The 22689-nt window shown below is 39.1% G+C and overlaps 1 protein-coding gene across 4 annotated transcripts in view; it reads right to left on the bottom strand.

The window, feature by feature from the left end:
- Positions 1-22220, bottom strand: part of RB1CC1 (RB1 inducible coiled-coil 1) — a 70065-nt gene extending 47845 nt beyond the window's left edge. For 2 of the 4 annotated variants that reach the window (XM_086888265.1, XM_086888281.1), the window contains exons 1-4: positions 22020-22220; positions 4709-4826; positions 2688-2815; positions 214-340 (exon numbers count right to left, since the gene is read on the bottom strand). In XM_086888265.1, the coding sequence (XP_086744391.1) occupies positions 214-340; positions 2688-2758 (198 nt within the window). In that variant the 5' untranslated portion in view covers positions 2759-2815; positions 4709-4826; positions 22020-22220. Of the gene's footprint in view, positions 1-213; positions 341-2687; positions 2816-4708; positions 4827-17247; positions 17365-22019 lie in introns of those variants that run through there. The other 2 variants (XM_086888275.1, XM_086888287.1) reach the window with 1 other exon arrangement.
- Between the last annotated feature and the right edge of the window lie 469 nt (positions 22221-22689).

Here is a 22689-nt window from a genome sequence, read left to right as displayed (position 1 = left end):
TGAACCATCAATTATTTCCTCATGTGGGTAGTGTGTCTTGAGAACAAGTTAAAATCTACACTTAAGACACTGAATACATTAACACCTGTTTCTCAAATCAAAGAAATCCAGCAAACAACACACTATGGAAAAATACCTAAAAATTCCTTAGTAATGAATCTTTCTCTTCCCCTATAAATGAAAGTTTAGGCTAAGAATGCAGCATGCACTTACTGTTCCAGCACTGTAACTACACACTCTTCTGTCTGGTGCCATACACTCTCCTCCATTGACAACCAGTACTTGGTGCTGAATGGCAATCTTATACTTTGTTTGAATTGCATGTTTCAGATCAGCCACACTGAAAAGAAAAAAATGGGAAAAAAAGATGATGCTCCAGATCATTTATGTCTCTAATTTTATGTATTTCTGTAAGAGACACAGGTGACTTGCCTGTATCAAACCAGAACATTTTTAAAAGAAATATTTTTATTCTGTACAATGATATATTTCTAAGTTTTATAAATGCTGTGATGTGTTACATTCTGCATATTCAGTTAATAACCTATCAGCTAAAAGAAACCAGCCTCTGCACTGCTGATAAGCCACCAGCAATATTTTTTCCAAGATCTGTTAGCATGCTGAAATTCTGGATTATGTCATATCAAGCATTTAGGATAACAACTGTAAAAGTCATATTGTGTTCCTTGAATTTATACTTTGTGACCAAACAGCTGACTTGCTAAAGCCCAAGAAGTCAAGACTATAAACACTTCATTATTCATAACATAACCACAATTCCACCTAATAAACTATGACTGATTTACTGTACATGAAGTACCATAAAGCACTTAACAATAACAGGAAATTTAACAATATATATACAACAAATTACTATAAACACAACACACTTTGATACAGAAACAGTATATCAATAGACCATTTCTGGTTTTAATTCACTTATCTCACACATTTAATTCTAGTTGATGACATCTTAACATTACTGCATATTTTAGACAGTTCTAGACTGTCATTAAGACACTTTTAAACCAAAAAGTAAACAAGAATTTACTGATCTAATACAGTTACTGACGCCACCTAACACAACACACTATGGCAGCACCTGTGCAATGGTATAAAAAAAGCTTCAGAGTATGAAGTAAATAAGCATCAATAATTTTGATATAACTGTCAGGAAACATAAGTGTTGCTGTTACTTGAAAAAGACCATAAATATCTGTTATTTAAAACAACCATGATTCAGCATGACATCATAAATTCATTACAATTCTCTCATGAGTACAAGCTTGTACTTGCTAGCTGTGGTACAGTAATCATTCACCTATCACCTCTATGGTCTTTAGAAGATAGCTTGGCTTGTCCATGTACAAGGAAACAGGTGAAGAACCCAAGAAAGTTAGTCTTACTAGAAAGAAAAAGTCTGCACATACAGATATACAGAATAAGCAGTTATATTGTTCACCTGAAGCCTTTGATTTTGTGCGGTTCAGTTTGTTGGAAAGCTTTCTCAAAGAACAATCCAACTGAACAAAACGGAGGCATAAACAAATTATTAAGAGCCTGGCATGACATCTTAGATGCTGCACCTCACTCACCATGATTTAGAAATGTAATGTCTAAATGTATCAGACAGCTTACAGGGCACATCTGTAAATGGCCCAGTAGAAACAGAATGGCTGAAACAGTTTCATCCTCAGTAACAGCCTGACTGTCAGTTGGCTTTAGAGAAGAGCACACAAAAACAGCTGAGACAGTCTTTTTTCAGTCATGAAAATTACAAATAGGAATTCAGGAAAAAGGAAACAGTGAATTTGAAAAAAAAAAAAAAAAATCCATGGCAGAGATCTTTCCTGCAACACATTCATCACTGACAGAATATGAAGACAGTAAGTAGCTGAGCTTGGCTCTTGCTACTCCCAAGGTGTCCTGTACACAAGAACAATGAAAAAGGACACAATACAAACCTCTCTAAAAAGCAACATCTCCAAGATGCTTTTAGTATGCAGTGAAAAAAAATACAGAGAAAATCTGTTGGGACTAAACCGTAACCATCTAATTCTAATCACACTTCAGGCAGTTGGGCATTCAGAAGTTCATGGCTTACATACAAAATCAGGTAAAATAGTTTGGAGCCTTACAACATAGCACAAAACCAACTTTTACCCATCTAGACATGAGACAAAACCTTCATGACAATTCTTTAGCATCCAACCTAAAAACACTCCAGAGCACACATTTTCTTCAGGATGAAAGAGCAACTTGCAGAGCTCCCTCTATGATGCCAGACAGTAAGTCTTTTAAAGAGAAATCCCAAGTAAAAATACTACTCAAAAAAAGGGCACAAAAGATCAGAAGTAATTCTGACAGTTTTTTCAAAATGCACCAAACATGACACCACACTCAGTAAGGAGCAGATCAGCCACTGTCCCAGAAAGTAAATAACTTCTCTACTCTTTGAGGGAATCACACACACAGTCACCTGGCAAGGCATTGAAAATGCTAATCACAAAAAGAAAAAGAAGAAAAAACCCACTAAAATTCACTCAAATACCAGAAAACCTATAGGAAAACTACATTTACATACTTAAAAAAACAACCTAATCTTCATCTGTCAAATATTTAGTATATAAAAGTATACACACTTTTTAATTTAAAACAAACAATACACAGTTAATTTACTCTCTTACTTTTGTACAGCAAGTTCAGTATCAAATGTAAGGGTGGTTCCAGTGTTGACCAAAAATACATATAGCTTCATGATGATTTCTTTGGGTCTCTGAAGTTTGTAACTTCCACTGCCAAAATCATTTAGAGACTGAAACAAAAATGTCAAGTGTTAGTTTCACAGGAGTTATGAAAAAGACACATGATTTCAAAAATACTCTTTCAGATAGATAGCGTGTGAATATATCAGTGCTCACATTCCACAGTTCTTTATTCATTACCAAATACAGAGGTGATGTTTCTCTAGCCAGAAACACAGGCAAGGTAAGTATCTGCATATACAGGCAGTTAGGAGAACACATGAGAATATACACTGAGAAAAATAAAAGAAACTAAATTAGAAAAATAATAAGAAAATATGACTTCCAATTGCAGAAACCATCATCCCATATCATTACCTGGCTTTTCTCAATTATGAAATACCTCTTTAAAGCCCCAGACAGTAATTTCCAGGCATCTTTTCTAGATTTTACAAACAGCAGCACAATCTAATAATTCCTCACTTTACAGCTACTAAACTATCAGCTCTTTGCTATCTTTATCAATGCTTTTGCCCTCAGAAATTGAAGCACTGGCAAAAGAAAAAGGAAAAAAAAAGGAAAAATTCCTTTTTGTATTTCTCTACAATAAGTAATAGCTTTAAAAAATATTTTCTTCTGTTATCAGCATTAGCTAAATCAGTAGCTTCTTTCTTTGTTACTGATAGCAAACATGAAGTATTCAAGCAAGAACGTGCAGGTCAACACACATTTTCAGTCCTGTGCTCTACAAGAACCTGGGTGAGTAACTCTGTGCACATGTTTGTCCAGTGTATGTGACAGATAAAAAACTTCAATTTGCCACATAAAACACTGAGATTTGAGATTCTATCACTGAAGTACTTCATACTTCTGAGCCTTTTTGTCTTCTCCTTAGGAGCTAGGAAGCTTAAGAGTAATTTCCACCACACTACCAAAGCTGCGGCAGAAATATAAGCACTGTAGTCACTAATTGCCTGAGTTTTTTATGCGGAAGGAATTAGAAAAAAGTTAAGCTGTAAGTTTTAGCCACTAAGCAATATTTTTATATCATTATAAATATGACTTTTTGGATAAGATTACTACTCAGGTAATATAAGTCATCCCTTTTTCCTTGAAATGTTAATAGGACACATATACAGGGTCCATGCAGCTAATCATATACCTCAAAAATTAGTCTGAATTTGCATTTATCTCTTTGCCTTCATATAGAAAAATTGATAAACCACAGACAAAAAACACCAAACATGCCATTAATATGAGGAGGGGGAGAGGTTTTAACAGAATATTTCATAAAGTCGTAAGAGTTTGCTTACACGAGAGATCAGCTATCCTCACACTTTTCAAGCAGTAATTATAGTCCTAGTTAAAACATGCATTTTTACAAAAAGGCTTCAGAAACAGAAGCACATCAAATAAAAAAGGACCAGTTAAATAATTGGATCTGAAGAGAGTTTTGCTGTCTTTACACCTGAACTCTACTGTATTCAGTACCACCAGCTTCATTTTGAATCAGAAAAAGAACATACTCTATAAACCAAGTTATTAGAAAGGTAAAAACTGCTGAACACCAAGAACAAGGTAAAAGCTCCTTATTTTATTAATAAATTCTTTGGACCATGTTTCAGAATTGATCAGTCTCATGCACACACCCTTCTTTTCCCAAAGGGTACTAGTGACTGTAATCCATGTATTAAATAATACAATGTTTAAAGCAAACATCACAGACCACACAGGAAAAAAAAACCCAAAACAAACAAACAAAAAAAACCCCAATAAACTAATTTCCATCTAAGCATACACACACGCAAAGCAAAATTTTAATCAAGCATTTACCCATCCATACCATAACATTAAACCTAACTAAAACATAGAAAGAAGAAATATTATTAAGATCAACAGTGTTTATGACGGCACCTGCCATACATCAGGAGTCTCTAATTTTTTAACTCCAGACAAAGAATTACCTTCAGGCATTATATTCAGAGCTACCACCTTCAAATTCAAGAGGAGAGTAACTGCAGACATTCGCTGTACTTGATTTTTGGCAACAGAGTAGCATGGCTGTTCAAAGCCAGAGACGATCTGCAAAGAAAAGATTCAGAATGCAATTACTACTAAAATGTCAAGATTTTATGATCATAATTGCATCTAATACAGAAATCAGTGTATGTTAAATGCCAGAAGAATAATTATGTGGTAGTTGTTTGGGGTTTTGTTAATTAACAATGCCATCCAGTCATAAGTCTGCCCAGATCTGTTACACATCTGAATACTTCTGCTCATCATTTTTGTTTAAAGTAAGTGTTAATCATACTTTTGAGTGTTTACAAGGAGAGAAATTTAGTTCATTATAGAGAACGGCTTGCTTTTTCATTAACTGAAATTATTTTTTGGAACTGGTGCAGAATGCTGATACAGTGATGCTGAGAGCAATAGATAAAGTCTTAACAATGCAATTTACTTAAGAAAATCCAGCATTAAAAGGTACACATGCTATTGCTATTGGAAGAATAGCTTCTGTCTTATCCAGCAGCTATCTCCCACAGATTCCTTCAGGAACCAGTATCACCTTTCCTACCTGAAAGGTAACCTATTTTGCTAAGCCATTCACCTATGTTCAAAACATATCTTAGATTTATTCTCTTTTCTTTTAAATAAGCTGAAGATGTCACCACTCCCAGCTGCTTGTCAGTGCATCTTTGCCAGGGGCCTCCTCTCCCAGAACTGCTCTTTAAACTGCAATGGAAACTACAACCAAAATGAGCCAGTTAAGCAAAGGTAACCACCTTTTTAGGCTACCCCAGTTCATTTTAACTGTGCTCAGTAAAGTAGCAGAGCCTAAAGAGAAGGAGCCTTGGCAAAGAGCATGTGGGTGAGCTGTTGGGCTCAGGGCAGTGTAGCAAGTGCACAAACTCCAAACTGCAAGCAAACATTATTTCTATCATGTTAATGCCCTAGCAAGCTTTCTGAGAAGATGATCAGGCACTATAAAGGGTGATAATCCATTACTAAAAATAGGCTTGGTGAAGCCTGAAAACCATTAGAACATATAAACCATTTCATATAACCTATGCTACTAGAGGTAAATCAAAAACACTCCATCCCACACTTGAAAACCTTAATAAAGGAAAAAATTATTTTATGGTCATGAAACAAAAGAACTATCTTCCTCCCTTTTGTCCACTCCCTCCTCACTCCTATGCAAGATGAACACATGACATTTTATCAGAAGCAAAGGGAAATAACCAGAATTCACAAAATTTCAAAATTCTACTGAATTCACCCACTCTCAAGGTTGTTACAAACTTCAGTGGACGCCTTCAGGAAGAGGAAATGATGTATACAAGGTTCCAGAGAATACATGCAATAAAGAGCAACCTCTCCTGCAGATTCACCTACGTCCAACAAAGACATGATGCAGCCCTTCTTCCCTTCAGCAGGAACTATGTCAAGTTCCTCTCTCCAGCTGCATGTCTTCACAACACTGGAAGAGAATTAATTGTGAGAGCTCTCCCTAGTCTTGCATCTCTGAACAACATCTGCCTGACTGTGTTCAAAGTTACAGAGGATATGCATGAAAACCTACAACAGTTGCCTAAGTTTCTTTTCTTTCCAAGGTCAGGCTATTGCAGACTATTACAGGGAAGGTCAGCTACATATCACAGACCAGCCTTTAAGATTTTTCCAAACATTCCAGAATATTATCATCATCCAGCAGTAACAGAAGTTCTCAACATAATCTTGGAGTGAAAGTCACACCATTAAGCTTCAACAGAATATATCCATACACATTTTCTTCTTCCTCTGTATTACCACAACAGGCCATTAGGAGAGTATCAGGCTTTATTTATTTATTTTCAGCTTTAAACTCTTATGTAATGTTACAAGTTTCAAGGCTTTTAGTGTTATGTTGTTGGAATTATTTTCATTTATTTTAATAGAGGTTCAACAACAATTTGACCGCTACTGAAGACAGAGCTGCTACCTATATAATCAAACAAAATCACAAATGACTAATCCACCCAGATTATTTGTGCTCCATGACTTGGAGCATTAGATTCATGCTATCATATAAACGAGATCCTTCACACTATGGGATAGAAGTCTGTATGACCAACTGCCATGAATTATCAGTAATACCATTAAAAAAAAAAATAGCTGAACAATTGAAATTTTCTGTAACAGCTGCCAGATCAGACAGAATAAAGTAGGCATAAACAAAAGAAAATAAATGAAATGACAAAAATGTAAGAATGGCAAAAAGTACAAAAAATTTCCATAATTAATTGAAAATACGTATATTGTCATATTAGTTAATAAAACACCAAAACCAGTCATATATACATTGTGCTGGTTGTAACATATATTTCACTGATCTACACTCTATTTACATTGCAATGCAATTACTGCAATCTTTTCCTATACAATAATAGCTCTTCAACAACTAACTACTTTTGAAGTCGGTGTTGATCAACACTGTCAACACATGCTGTTTACAAGTATTGAGATGTGTCTCAGTTCCGAACTTGCTCATTGTTACATCCCTAAAAGGAAATTAATTTCTGTTTACAGACTCCTTTTGCCGTTACAGCACCAGCATCACAGGTTTCACAGCATCCTACAAATAATCCTATGGCTACATTAACCATCCATTTCTGCCCTTAAATAAAGAATCCCTGCTTCTAATTACCCAATACTGACTGTTCCATTGTTTCATGGTACAATCTTTTCCAACTTCACAAACCCAAACACTGAATCATGGTATTCAGAGCAGGACAAAGATAGAAACCAACATTTATGCTGTTTGGGTTTAATGGGACATTAATCAACTTCACTTTAGCTATTAAGTTCCCTCCGTATTATCTTAATCGTTCACGCTCATGCTTCTGACATCTCATTTCCCATACTTCCTTTATAATCTGGATTACAAACTAACCTTGAACAAACAGAGATACTGATAAATTTTTCTTTAACAATTCAATACAATTTAAACTGAACTATGCCAAAGTACTGGCTTTCCTTTAAACTCAGGGTCGTAAACTTCCCTCCACAACAGCAGCGTTACGCATACAAGCAGTATACGGTATCTTGTTTTTTGTTCCCAGGGAAGTGCTGCTCCACATCTAAATGCTAAATGTAGTACTTATCAGTGCTTCGTCTGCCAGGTCAGACAGAACCAAGAGGCACAAACTCCCCTCCCCCTGTGGGTATGTCCAGGTCAAAATGGGCTCAAGCCTGAAAGCAGACAGAACTAGCTGAATTACCTGATCAAAGCAAGACTGTTCACACAGTGCCTGCGTTTCCACACTGCTATTAGACATTCACATGCTTCTGTGTGATCACCATCTGTGTGCTGCTGATAAAGAAGTTTCACTTCCCTTACTGCAGAAGTGCTGAGGCTACACTGCAGGTAATAGTGTCTGCTATATGAGTCATAAATGTTACCCAAGCTTCCAAGGTCAGGAGTCTCATAAGACACCATTACAGAATTTCTGCCTGTTGAAAGGGCAATTCATCTGAGGCAAAAGCTGACAAGTCTGTGACATGTTTAAAAAGATTCAAGTGCTATCCTTCATTCAAAAAATATCTTATCTGAGCAACATCTCCCCTCAAGGCCAATATGCCTTTATTACTTCTCGAGATGGAGTCAACTTTGGATCACATTAGCATGTTATTAAATTGTGCTTCATTTCCATACCGCAAATCTTAAGGTTTACCTTCAGATGCTACAGTTTCTTGATGTCACCTTTCAGAGTGGGATTTCCTGCCTCACCTGGACTTAAGCAACTCTATAATAGACAAAGGTACAAGACCAGTGCAGAATATTCCTTACAATTAATTTTGTTTTCTTCTATAAACCTGCCTTCTACCTCCACTTTTATTTTTCCAAGTGCCCTTCTCAAAAAATGCTCTCTTGCTCCAGGTGGCAGACCCCAAAAGCAGAGTATTTTATAGCACATAAATCAAAGGAAAATGAAAATAGAAACTGAAGCTAAATTTAATGCAACTAACACCTTTCTTAATGTCATTTGTAAGATCCTCTCTAAAAGTAGGCTTCAAGGATCTTTCTTCAATACTGCAACCTAACGCATCTAACCAAAAATACCTTAATTTTGCAGAATATTACTACTACCACCACCAGAAGAACAGAAAGAGGCCATGCATTCTTTAGTAGAGCTTTATGCAACAGAAATGGCTATGTTTCTAAACTACAGTGCAAATGCATACCATTCTCTGTATAGACAACTGTTGAAAGGAAATGTGTTTAAAAGGCACTTAAAAACTTAAAAGAAAAACTAAAAAAAAACCCCACAAAACAAAACACAAAAAAACTAAAAACCCTAAGCTGTGTGATGAGTAAGTAGTAGTGCTCCTCCTGACCCAGCTGCGGAGACTAATTTAATTCTCCTACTCCTCCAAAATAAATTTAATCAAAAGACCATATTTAATCACTGAGATACATATTACTGAAGGTAGAGATCCTATCTCCCATTACCACCTTATATCAAAGCCTCTAAACCTCATGTTCAAGCCACACTGTAGTCTTAAAGAAAGGCTGTCAATCCCTGACATCTGTAAGGTGCCATCTGGAGCTCTATTTATATGTTGAGATGTGCATCAGGCACAGAGGCGGTTACTTAATTACAGCATCTCCAACAGTCACTGTGTTCTTAACAGCTCTCAAACTCAGCTGCTGGTCAGCAAAGGAAGTCTTTTCCACTCAACCCAAAAGCCAAGCTACAATCCTGCACACACAAACCAGAACACATTCCTAAACCCCTACATCCCAATTCACAACAGAGGAATTTCAAAAGTCAGTAATTCAGTATTTCACAGTCTAAGAGGCTTCCTTTCCCTGCTTCCCCTCCTTTAAGATGAATCATTTTATATATTACTGATCTAATATTTCAGTTACATATGGCCATCATATTCAGAGTTGCTCCTACAAATCTGAATTACATGGGAGCTCCTCATTCAGCTAAGTAGGTGCTGCAATGCCTTCAGAGGTCCTCAGCAACATCAAGAGTGAAAGAGCAGATCAAAAGCAAACCTGGGCAGACAAGAAAACACTGTGCATTAAAGAATGGGCTTTGAAATCAGTGCGGCCCAAAACAATGCAGCATCTCACAAGTTCAAACAAAACTTCTAGGAATGCAATAGCTTCAAACATGTTCATAAAGCAACAAGCCCATTATCAGGCACTGTGTCATGATTCCATATGGACGTGATTACAAAGCTTCCAATCTGATGGTTAGCATCTATTTACACTGCTGTTTTCACTGAGTTGAGAAGCTGCCAAAACACAGTCCATTTAACAGATCAGACAAAAGTTCTCCTCTTCCAACAGTAAATACAATTTTACCATATTTTTCAATGCCTCACATCTCTTACATGATAGAAAATGAAATTTCTGTGCCTCAGTTAGCAGGTACAAGCCAGAAAACAAACCTAGGATTTCTGACAATCTTATTGCTAGGAAACAGCCCACAGCCTGTAGAAGTATCCCTTTTCTTTATTTCCTTTTTTTGTTTTTAATTGATGGAAACAAATCTTTACACAGCTGTCTGCACCTTAGTTTTTGACAAAGTTAACTGAAGGTTTTGTCAGATTTTTCTGTTTTTAATGTATAATTTTGCCATTTCAAAGCATTTGTGGAGTACAAGCCTCCCTTGAATTACAGAGATTAATACATTCTCTTCGCAAAGATTGGTACTCTTGGGTACATGGAGCTTCAGGTGGTTTTATTCAAGGTACTGACTCCAGAGTGGTGGGAAGGTTCTTCTTGTAGGTACATACTCTTTAAAGTAATTTGCATATAAAATCTTCCATTGTTTGCAAACAATTCTGCAAGAAACAGACATCAAAAATTCCATTCTTTCTAATACCCAACTCAGACAAGTCGGCACCAACACTTCTTCCACTAACACTCTCTCTGATCAACCAAGACCACAAACTCTGGTAACAAAAAGAACACCAGACTTATGAATCCCTTTCCTCAGCCAGTCCTTCTGTTCTTTTCCCTGCACCATCTTTCAGTGGTTCAATTATCAGTATTCTGTGGAATAAACTGGATGACTTCGCTGTAGTAAGTTAGAAACAGCATACTTCACCAGGATACTGACAGCTCAGATTAGTTCCATGTTCTGGTTCATTACATAACTTCACAAACTACACTTCAACGAAGGCTGCAAAGAGGCCAGTGAGTACAGATGATACTCAACATCAGAATCATCATTCAAGAAGACAGGTGAAAATTTTCAGAAGGTATCATTCATATTTCTAATAGCTTGTGCCATCCTCAGTTACTAATAGATCACTTCCTGGAAACCTAGTAAAAAAACCCAAACCAGCACAGGCTAAGATAACTTAAAAATTTGTAATTACTACGGATGCAACTAAGGACAGAGTTGCTCAAAATACCGTCTAGGAGGCCATTTCCCCTGTTCTTCCCTCTTTAGGTACAACATCCTAATGCGACAACTTTTATGTGGAAAAGAAAAATATCTTGGCCAGAACTATTTAAAAGACAAAAATACAAAACATAAGACTGATTAAATGACATTTACTTCACAGGAATAAAAACACTACAGATGGAAAAGAAAGTCAAAGATTGACAATAATGAAATCTAAGGCAAGTAAAGATCCTTGTGATTTAGTCTGACTGCCTACCTTAAAGTCACAGGTTCTTCCTTAATTTCTATCCATAAGCAATCAGATCTTAAAAAAAAAATAAATGTTTTCTAGTAATAAGGAAATCCACTACCGTCTTGGTAAACTGTTTAATTGGTTTGCAACTTTCAAACTTGTTTCAAATTTTTCTTATCCTATATTAATTATAAAATTAGTATTTTAACTTCCACAATCTGAAGATAGAATTTATCAAATTTCTCTTTTTTAAGTTACTTATAACTCACATGTCACCTACCAACCTCCCCCTATTCATCAACATTCTTTTATTTTCAGTGGTATCTGAAAGTAAATGACCACCAGCAAGATGCAGAGCTCATACAACCCCCAGTCTCCCTAGGAATACATATTCAGAAATGTCATATTCTTCTCAGATCAGTTTACTAACTCTTCTTGGATATCACATATTTACAAATCACCTTTGGAACTCTATTGGCAACAGTGTGAAAGAAGATAACAGCAATGTGATGAGAAATGTGAAAAGCTGCAGGATAGTTTGCAGAATATTAAATTGTCTCTAATTTCAAGAAGGTTTTTTTTCTAATTTTCATCTTCCTTCTTTACCTTTCTGGAATATAAATTTTTGCTAGTTTATAACTTTAACAATGTGCACAGATAAATCCTTTCATGCAGTTTTACCAACTTAAGAACTACACAACCACCAAAGAAACCCCAAGAAAACCAAAGAAAAATACAATTTACAATAATTGAGGTATTGTAATTGCCTTATTAAACCCTGGTTGTGCTGTTTAGAACCATAACATGCGTGTGGAAATGCTGTCACAATACATTTACCTTTTGAAATGTATAGGTATTTTACCACCAAGCCTTTCATATAAAAAAGTTTATACACTACCCCTCCCCCACTTCATTCAGACAGAACTGAGAATTTTGAGTCATATTTTCAAACCACTGACTGGGTGAGAATCGAGTCTCTATCAGTAGACAACACAAGTACTTGTAAAGAATATTTTTAAATAGATAAGTCAGCTTGAATTTACTAGTAGAACACTTACAATATAGCATAAGCACAATGTATTAGAAGACAGCTTCTAGTTCTGTTACACAATATATTCTTATGTAAGAATCTTCATCTGAATTTAATAAAAATACATGCTGTGGAGGATGGAAGAAAAACTGTATAAATAAAAGCACCATTTTGTCAGCATGAATTGTTTATCCTAAGCCAACTATAATAAATAAGGGTCAGATTTTCACACTTACAACACACCAGCACAGCTACTTGGAATCAACAAACTCAAAGTTTGAGATAAACCACTGACATTGAAAGTCACCATTCCAGTGATAAAGAGCAAAAAAATTCTACAGCTATAACTGCAACACAAAAGAGCATAACATATTCAATCCCGGAACTAAATCAAAACAGAATTTGGGAACTCAGAAACAGCTAACTCAAACATTCAAAAATCAGACCTCAGCAAAGTGCAAGTCTTACAGAATTTTTATTTTTGCTTTGCTAAGAGTGGTATGATTTTTTGAATTAATGATGTAAGTAAAACTCTCCCTATAATTAGTTCTTCAATACTGCATTCTACCTCTAAAATACAAATCATGTTCAATCTGTTCAAAATGAAAACAGCATACTGGCCTGTCAAACACATCGTCAAGAAAAATAATGAAGATTGATGTATCATAAAGATACTAATTCCATCTAATCCCTCCAAATAAAAGCAACATGCAGTCGAAATACTGAACACACTATGTCACTATCACCACTACAGCTTTCCTATTCTCCTGAAAAAGCAAAAATACTGTTTTAAAAGAAAGTTTGAAAAGGCAAGAAAACATGAGTTATTTTATAAAGAGAAAAAAAATCCACATTCTGAAGTCAGTTAAAAAAACATTAGAACATTACTTAGGCAGAGCTGCTCTCAAATATTCACACACCATTCTTCTCATTGATCCTATAGCATTACACAGCAAGACAGATGCAGGACTTTTGGAACCAAACTAGTCGACAAAGCAGTTCTACATTTTACTTTCCACTAGTGCAGTTCAGAAAGAAATTCATACAGCACTCAAACAGGCCTTTTCTGTACTTATTTGTACTAATTCACAGAAAACAGTCTACCACATTCTAGCACAGCTTATTTCCTAGATGCACAAACTGCTAGAGCTTTATATATAGCACACCATAATCGTTTCACCTTGATGCGATAAAGACAGCAGGCCCAGCTGCAAAATCTGTTTCCAAAAGAAACTGTCAGCATCTTGGATGGTCATAAAAAGCTACACTGAGCTGTTGCTTGAGCTGGTAGCTTGAGCTCACAACCCTGCAAACCTGAACAAGAGGAAAATACACACCTGGAGATGGATGGAAGACAAGCAAGAATTGCCCTGACAGCCCCAGTGTTTCTTCTGACCAGCCCTGTCTCAATCTATGAATGTAAATGTGGCATCAATAAATGTGTTTTGGTATTTCTATTGACAACTTACAAAAATTAGTATTGAAGTATTATTCATGTATCAGTAACAATATACTTATGCTTGAATCCTGTTAGAAAACACCAAGCACATACACTTCCAACCCTGCTTACAAATAAAAAAGATAAAAAGATCTGGTACATGGCTATGATGTCTTCCAACTTGCCTTTCAACTGAACTACATTAAAAAAAACTAAAATTTAAATAAAAACTAAATAAAGAGTGGATATGCTCTATGAATTAACTCATAAATAGACAAGTGACTTTCTCAGGAACCACAGAATTTTAATTAGCTCACAAAAGTAATTGCTAACAATTTCTTTATCACCATTAATCGTGCTATAGGCTTTTACAACACACAATTCATGTGAGGATCTTTCAACTTGTACACCAAAATCATTAGTCTGGCAAATCAGCTAGAAAACAGACACTCTGTAATTCTTGTAATTGGATTAGTAATTTACATATCAATGATTTATTTTTTTTTTGGCCTGTTTGGTATCACTGCATTCAATCACATCCCGCAGTATAATACAATATTATTATGTAAGTTGGCATCTTGTAATCAAGTGTTTGCTACTCAGTAATACTGATTAACAACTTTGCATCAGATTGCTAACTATTAACAGGCTCCTTGAAAGTAGTATGGTATTATTTTTTTGTCTCCTCCTCATCTTCAGAAACCATTCATATAATGTCACAGAGCTGTGGACCAAAAATTAGGAGCACAACTTTCTTGAGCAATATTACAAATGCAGAAGGAGACGCATGACTGCTTGGGCACTATCCAAATGACTGAAGTGGCTCGAGTAACAACTGGGTACACAAGCTATAGTTTTTCATTTTAATTTGTTTTCACTTTACCTCAACATGCTAATGAACCCATCTTGTGCAATTGGGTCTCAAGACCCTCATACCACTCCAAGCCAGTCCTTCACAGAAAGTAACTGCTGGTTTAAAACCAAATAAAGACTTAAGGACACACTGATAACATACAGAAAAATTCTTTCCAGTGATTCCACTGTAACTGCCACTCTTATCAAAAACAAATCAACATGCGCTACTCCCTTATCCCCAACATACACTCAGTCCCTTATTTAACCAAAATAACTGAAGTTCAGTTTAGAAATTATGTTTTCCACCTTAGTTTGTGCAAGGCTATGAAACAGCTGTGTTCAGACAACATGCAGGGACACACCATTTTTTAAACAGACACCACAAAAGACCTCAAAATAACCCTTGCCCTCTTCTCCAGCCAGAGCACAAGTCTGCTGCATACACTTCTAATTATAAATAGAGTAACCTGACATGGGGAGAGAGACAGCCCCTTGAACATGATCTCAGAAACTACTAACCCAAAACTGTGCTGAGCACAAGCCTAGATCAACACAATTGTGACTAAGACAGATTGCTATTTTACAATCTACAAAACACACAGCTACTTGTACAGAGTGGACAACAATAACATACTTCCAAAGCACAGTTAGGTCTATCTTACAATAATCCACTACCCAAAAGAGCTCATTTGTATTTCCAGCTTTAAAACTGGCACAGCTGAAGTCCCTTACCATGTGTTCTTCAGTAAGTAATTTTCTTTACTACTCTCAGCATTATAAAATAAAGCTATTTTGAGTTCCAGGCAACATTTAGAGTAAGTACAAATACACCCTGTGCGCATTTCAATCTAAACTTAATGATGTTAGAATATCTAAATTCTTTCTTGTTAATATTTGCTTCTTGGCACAAAAGTTTGTATTAGACCTCAAGATAAGAGTAAGGTCATTTCTTCATGTGCTTCATCTTTGAAAAATTTCCCAAGGTATTACTTACTAACTATTCTTAAAATTCACAACTCAAATATACTATAATAGTGCACATTTTCATTATTACTATGATCATTATTATAATTTGCTTCCATGATGTATGGAAGTGAGCTTTTTAGGAGGATATGTACATGAAAAGACAAGGAGCAACAGCTTTAAAGTGAATGAGTGTAAGTTTACATTGGATATGAGGAAGAAATTCCTTACTGTGAAGATGGTGAGACAACAGAACAGGTTGCCCAGAGAAGCTGTGGGATGTCCCATCCCTGGAAGTGTTCAGGGACAGGCTGGATGTGGTTTTAACCAACTGGGTCTAGCAGAGGGTGTCCCTGCCCATGGCATGGAAGGTTAGAACTAGATGATCTTTAAGGTGTCTTCTAACACAGGCCATTCTGTAATTCTATTTATAGTGATATTCCTCACAGTACTTCTCAGCTGTATAAAATTCAACTGTCTGAAACATGCTTTTCCATTCTTGCTATTTCTCCAGCATTGCAGAAGTACCATATAGTTAAGCACACACCACCAGAAGCATAAAGTCCTTCCACAAACCCAACAGCACAAACTACTTCTGACACACATATATGCAAATACAAGGGAAAAAAAACAAACCTCAACCTCCTCACTCTTTCCCATAAAGAAACAAAGGTGAAAGCTTAAAATATGAGCCACAAGAAATGGCTCACAGCCAGGACATACCATGTAATTACTTCAGACAAAAACAAATGACACAAGAGGAAAAAAAAGCTATGGTTATATGAGGTATAAACTAACATTTCTGGGTTTCTTGGGACCAGACATAACTTTTTATTCCATGTTTAGATGATGTTAAGTAAGAAACATGAACGTTACAAAGGTCAGCTCGTTTAATTCTCCGATATTAGTATTTCTATCTCTGGATCACTTGCAGACAGTACTTTTGGGGGTCAGCGAGAAAGAAGAGTGAGCACTGATCCACAGAACAGCCTGAAAGTCTACTAAAGAGCCGTAAGAAAAAACCGAAGGGAAAATTCATTACAAGACACATGCTTCCTCGGAAGCAGGACCAAGTAAACAACCGAGGGAGAGGCAGAACAACGTTTGTAAACACACAACGCTTGTGCACGGCGCTCGCCCGACCGCCGCCGAGGGCGAGCACGGAGGCGCTGCCAGGCTGAGTCATTCCTTGTAGTAACTTCACCGCGAATCCCTCGCCCTGGCAGCGGAGCCCTGGGCAGGCAGGGAGCACCCCGGCCCGCCCGGCGCTGCTCCCCTCTGCGGGCTGGCAGCCGCCGCCTCCCCACAGCAGCTGCGCTGGGGTCACTCCGCCGCCCCGCGACCGGCTCCAGCCGCGGGATCCCGGTCCTCTTCGACCCCCGCTCCGCCGCCTCCCAGCTCTTTGTCGCCCGCCCCACAGCTACAGCCCTGCGCCCAGCGCCGGGACCGACGCCCCTCGCCAAGGCCGCCCTCCCGGTACCGAAGTCCCCGCCTTCCCCACTTCAGCTGGGAGGGGCTGAGCGGGGCGGCGGGGGGAGCCCGCACGTCCCCGGACAGCGCTCGGCACTCACCCCCGGGTCCCGCGCGGGCAGCGCCGCTCATCCTGCGGCGGTGGCGGCGCGTCCCCCCCGCGCCGCGCGGCCGGGCCCGGCGGCTCCGCGGGGGCGCGCAGCGCCTCGGCGGGGCCCGCGGCCGAGAGGGGAGAGGCGGCGGGCCGGGAGAGGCGGCTCGGCGGGGCCGGCGGGCGGGCTGAGGGCCGCGGGGAGAGGGGGGGAGCCCTGCCTGGCGCGGCCGCCGCCGCCGCCGGTGTTTGTTGTTGTCGTCAGCCGCTTCCGGCGCGAGGGCTGCCGGGAGGGGGCGGCCCGCGGGAGGGACCGCGCGGCGGAAGCGGCGGCGGCGCGAGGGCCCCGCAGGGCGCGCGCGGGACCGGAGCGGTGTGGGAGCGACCGGGCCCTGAAGGATTCCGGTTCCAGCCCCCCGTGCCCGCGGCACGGGAACCGTGCACTCCACCGGGTCGCTCAGAGCTCGATCCACCCTGGCCCTGAATACTTCAAGGGATGTGTTCGAGATCTTCCCACCTTACCTCTGGCCAGCCTGTTCCATTTCTTCACCGCCGTCACACTAAAGAATTTTTTCCTAGTATCTAATCTAAACCTACTGTTTTTCAGTTTAAACACATTCACTCTTTCCCTGCATGCCCTTGTAAATGGTCTTGCCCCGTGTTTCCTCCAAGTTCCCTAGAGATACTGGAGGGCCACAATCAGATCACTCCGAAGCCTTTTCTTTCCCAGGCTGAACAATCCCACTTCTTTCAGCCTTTCTTCACAGGAGTGGTGCTCCATCCCTCTGATCGACTTGCCGGCCTCCTCTGGATTCACTCCCAGCAGGTCCATGTCCTTCCTGTGCTGGGGCCCCAGAGTTGGTCTGGGGTGAGGTCTCAGCAGAGCAGAGGGGCTGAATCCCTTCCCTGGCCCTGCTGGCTGCGCTGCTTTTGGTCCAGCCCAGGACACGGCTGGCTTTTGGAAGTCAGACCCTTGGCCCTACCCGAGCAGGAGGTTTATTCAATTTCATTTTAATCTGAGATGACAAGAGATCAGAAGTTTAGGAAATCTACAGATAGGTTTAGTCCTGTATGTTTTGAGTTTTACTGTAATGAACTATACTGGAATAACTTACGTGCTTAATTGACATTTGTAATTATAAAAAGAAATCTTAAGAAAATATAGTTTTAGATGGCTTGCAAAACTTTCTTACGCTCCGCACAAACCAAAAAATGTCGGCTTCTACTAGAGAAACTTATCAAGCATTTTGCTATGAAATGTAACTTAACTACAGGGATGCCAGTTCCTACCAAACTTCCAGGTATCACCTGTCACTTAAAGAAAGTGAGATCACCGTGGCCAGTCCAATCAAAGGATGTGTCTGTTTCCCAGACACGCAGGAATTTTTTTTTTAAGACTAAAATTTAAGGCCTACTAGCAAGGATAAACTGCAAAGAAATAAAAAGAGAAGGATTCATAGCATGGTGATCAAGCGCTCCCTCTCACTAGGGACACAGGGCTTTTCCCTGCCATAGGCGTGGACTGTTATTTCAGCATTTAAGATAATGGCTGTTTGCATTTCCAGTTGCAAGGCAGAATTTAGCAAGTGTTCAATTCATCCCGGTGCCACCATGTGAGGGTGGCCCTGGGTACACTCAGTGTCCAGGCTGGACTCCCATCTCCCCCTTGGAGAGCTTTTCATATAAAGCTGTGGGGTGGGAACTGACCTCTTGCTCCACTCTGAGAAAACAAAAGTAAACCTCACACACTTTTGGTTTCTGTGGTATTATGAGTTTCTATGGACGCTTAGCCCACAGAACCTTTCTTTGGGATGAGGACATTTCCATATAAATCAAAGAAAAGTGAATTTGAGAGGAATATAAGCAGGAGGCTTGTTTGACTTGGAGATGGAGGAAAAGATCGCAATTCTGGCGTCAAGGACATCCTCAAGCCAAGATACCTTGAGAACACCATATAGCTGGATTATATTTTCTCTGCTGCCTACCTTCACCTCTCCTTCCGTAGCATACACCATAAGCAGCAGGTCATGGCAAAGCAAAATGTTGTGGCCAGGGTATATTCTGATTTAGAATATACTCTGCAGAGGAGGATTGCAAAAAAGAGTGCAAGCATGTCATGGTCCTAAGCACAAGAAGGATATTGACATGCTAGAAAGAGGCCAGAGGAGGCCACTAGGTTGAGTAGAGGGATGGAGAATCTCTCCTATGAGGAAAAGCTGAGAGAATTTGCTTCGTCCCACAAAAGAAAAGGCTTCAGGGTGACCTAATTGCTGCCTTCCAGTACCTTAAGGTACTTCTCACAAGCTGGACCAAGCTTATGGTTTCCACCTCTGCAATGTTGGAGAGTTTCCTGCTTGTCTGACACATTAAAGGCTATGTTGAATAGTCACAGCCTGTCCAGACAGAAATTTCTTGGCCTTTTAAAGAAAGTCCCCAGTCACCACCTTACACACCACATAAACGAGTAGTCCCCAGCTCTGCAGCTTGTTGGGAGATGAGTCCAAATTCTGAAATACAACTTGGCCACTTCAGACTACAGCAATAAACAGAGCTGGGAAGACATCAGTACTCAAACAGGTGTAACGCAATGGGAAGAATAATAAAAGTTTCTATCAAAGCAATTCAAGGCAGTTTTCTGTAATATAACACTGATTATATCAAAGCTGTGTTATTTTAGCTCTCCAGATGTTGACTTCTGCTTTTTGCATCCCCTAAAATGGCCATCTTCTTAATAATTTTTTTGATTGTGATGAAGGACTAACCTTTAGTGTGAAAGTAGTGATATCCAGATGGAACTTGACAGAACAAATGGCATCCATACTATTATCAGAAGTTAAAGAACAAAACAAAAAACCTTTGAGGTTTGGTAAGGCTGAAACACAAATAGGTTTCATTAAAATTCTCTTGAGGAGAAGCTACTGAGAGTGACCTCCTGAAGTTTGAGAAGCTGAAACATTGGCAAGAGAAGCAGCAGCATCTCTTGAAACTCTGAAGCAGCAGTACCAACAGGGATTGTAGTTTTCTGGCAAAGCACCTCTGCCAGTCAGGCTTTCAACAATTGCATAAAATGAGGCTTCAGGCACTTAAGCATGGTTCTGGTTTTCACAGCACGTGTGGGACAACTGTTGATTGATTTGAGAGGCAGCTCAGGCAGGACTGAAGCAGGAACTTCAGTTCTGGGGAGTAAGCAAAATGCTGCTAGCAGAGCAGGTTGTTCTGGCTTGTTCTTGTAACATTTCATTATGTTGCTTCCTCTCAAAGTGTTCCAGAGCCTCTTCATGCCAAACAACTAATTACAGGGTTTTTTCATGAGCCTGTCTGAACAAAACCTAAAATCTAACATTATATCTAGCACTTCTATCCTAAAAAAGCAGCATTTTATGAAGAAATTTTTGCTCTAGGATATACAAAATGAAAGCATTGAATAAAACTTACTGAGAATTCTTCACCTTTTCAAAGTGCTGTACAAAATGTAGGTTATTTCTTTCAAGATACTGTTTAGGATCCACCTGTATATTTTTTCACATTCTGTGAAATAACCAAGAGGACTGAAGGAGTTTTTCACTGTGTGCTTTTAATTTTGGGTACTAAATTTGGCATACCAAAGAATATGTCTCTTAAACTGTCTATTTATGCAGCTGTAGTCAAAGAGCAAAAAAGAGCAGGCTGCTCTTTAAGGGAAAGCAAACTGGGAGCCAAGGCTGGCAGCAAGAGGCACTGTCATGGACAGGGGGCACAGTCCCACAGTATCAGTGAGGTCTGGTGACAGTTTTTCTGTACAATTATCTGTGTGCCGGTAACAAACCAATACTATCAGTATTTATTTAGTTCCAAAAGTACTTCAAAACCCACATCTTCCTGTTTTCTTTAGCTCTGCTTGCCAGAAATTCTCCCTGTGTACTTCTGCTTCCCTTACTGCTGTGCCTTGGTTTAAACCCAGCCAGCCACCAAGTACCACAAAGCTGCTTGCTCACACAGCTCCCCCCTGCAGTGCAATGTGGAGGAGAGGCAGGAAATAATTGTGAAACACATGGGTTGAGATAGAAACAGTTTAATAATTCAAATAAAGCAATAGTAAAATAATAATTAATAATAATATAATAATAAAGAGATAAATAAAACCTGAAACAAACAAGTGATGCCTAAATCAGTTATTCACCACCCATTGCCCATTGGCAAGCCCAGCCCTGCCTTGAGCAGTGATCAGCCCCTCCCAGCCTCAAGTCCCCCCAGTTTATATACCAAGCATGACATTCTATGATATGGAACATCCCTTTGGTCTATTCAGGTCAGCTGTCCCAGCCATTCGCCCTCTGGATTCTTGTGCACCTGTTCACTGCCAGAGCATGGGAAACTGGAAAGTCCTTGACTTGGAATAAGCCCTGCTTAGCAACAGCTAAACCATCAGTGTGTTTTCAACATTATTCTCACACTAAATAAAAAAAACACAGCACTGTACCAGATACTAAGAGGAAAATTAACTCTTCCCCAGTCAAAACCAAACACATTGCTATCTTCCCTTATTTTTGTTATGTTGGGGTTTTTTTGGGTTTTTTTTGCTTGTTTGTTTTTTTCTTTTTCAAGTACTGGAAACAGCTATATTCATTCCCCTGCTAGGACAGGCTGATGCTTTAAACCCAAGTTCCTGCCTTCTCTGTTGATGCTTTGTGACATCTTAAAAAGTAATCTTCAACAAGTATTTGTTTTTGATTTAAGTCTTCCTCCAACTAAACAACCACTTCAGAAACCAATATTTTTTAAAGGACAAAGTACCATTCTGACCTGGAATATGCAAAGTGAACACCAGCCTCCAAGAACACAAGCGCTCCTGCGTGTTTTGAGAGAGACTTCAAGAGCTTCGATTATCCTTTAATATAGCCTGGCAGTCCATGGTAAACACCAAGTCCTATCTCATCTCTTGCTTCTTTTTAAGAGCACTGACTGGTTCATAAGTAATCACTAATTTGTTTTTGAATGGTCAGTGACTCAAGAACAGCTGATGCCATTTTGAAAGCATGCCACTCCCCCTGACCTCGTTATGGATCATTCCTAACCAGTGATTTTTACATCGTGTGGCTTCTCAATGTTTCAGTAGTTCTGACTACACAAGTTTTGAATTCATAAGTGATTTTTCTTGTTTGCTGCCAGAGCTCCTTGTAGGAAGGGAATAGTCAGGTTCAGTTTAACATCTAGGTCATGAGATCAGTCCTTGGTCCTTTGCAGAAGTATACGAAGGACATTTAAATCTCAGATTAAAAAGTCAGAATGGACAAACCCTCAGAAGTGGTTAAGGACAGAAGCTCTCAAGGGAAAACACACAGCCTGAATAATCCTGTAAAAATCATCCCTTGTTGTGCATTTTCATTTAAGAGGCTCCATTTGTGTAAGGGACCTTCCAATAGCACCACTTCTCTTCAGCACTCACATGATAATGAGTACAAAAGGTCAAACA

This window comes from Cyanistes caeruleus, chromosome 1 (assembly GCF_971803275.1).
Source record: "Cyanistes caeruleus chromosome 1, bCyaCae1.hap1.1, whole genome shotgun sequence".
NCBI classification, from domain to species: Eukaryota; Metazoa; Chordata; class Aves; order Passeriformes; family Paridae; genus Cyanistes; species Cyanistes caeruleus.
The sequence above is the reverse complement of the archived record's forward strand: the minus strand, read 5'-3'. Positions and strand labels throughout refer to the sequence as shown.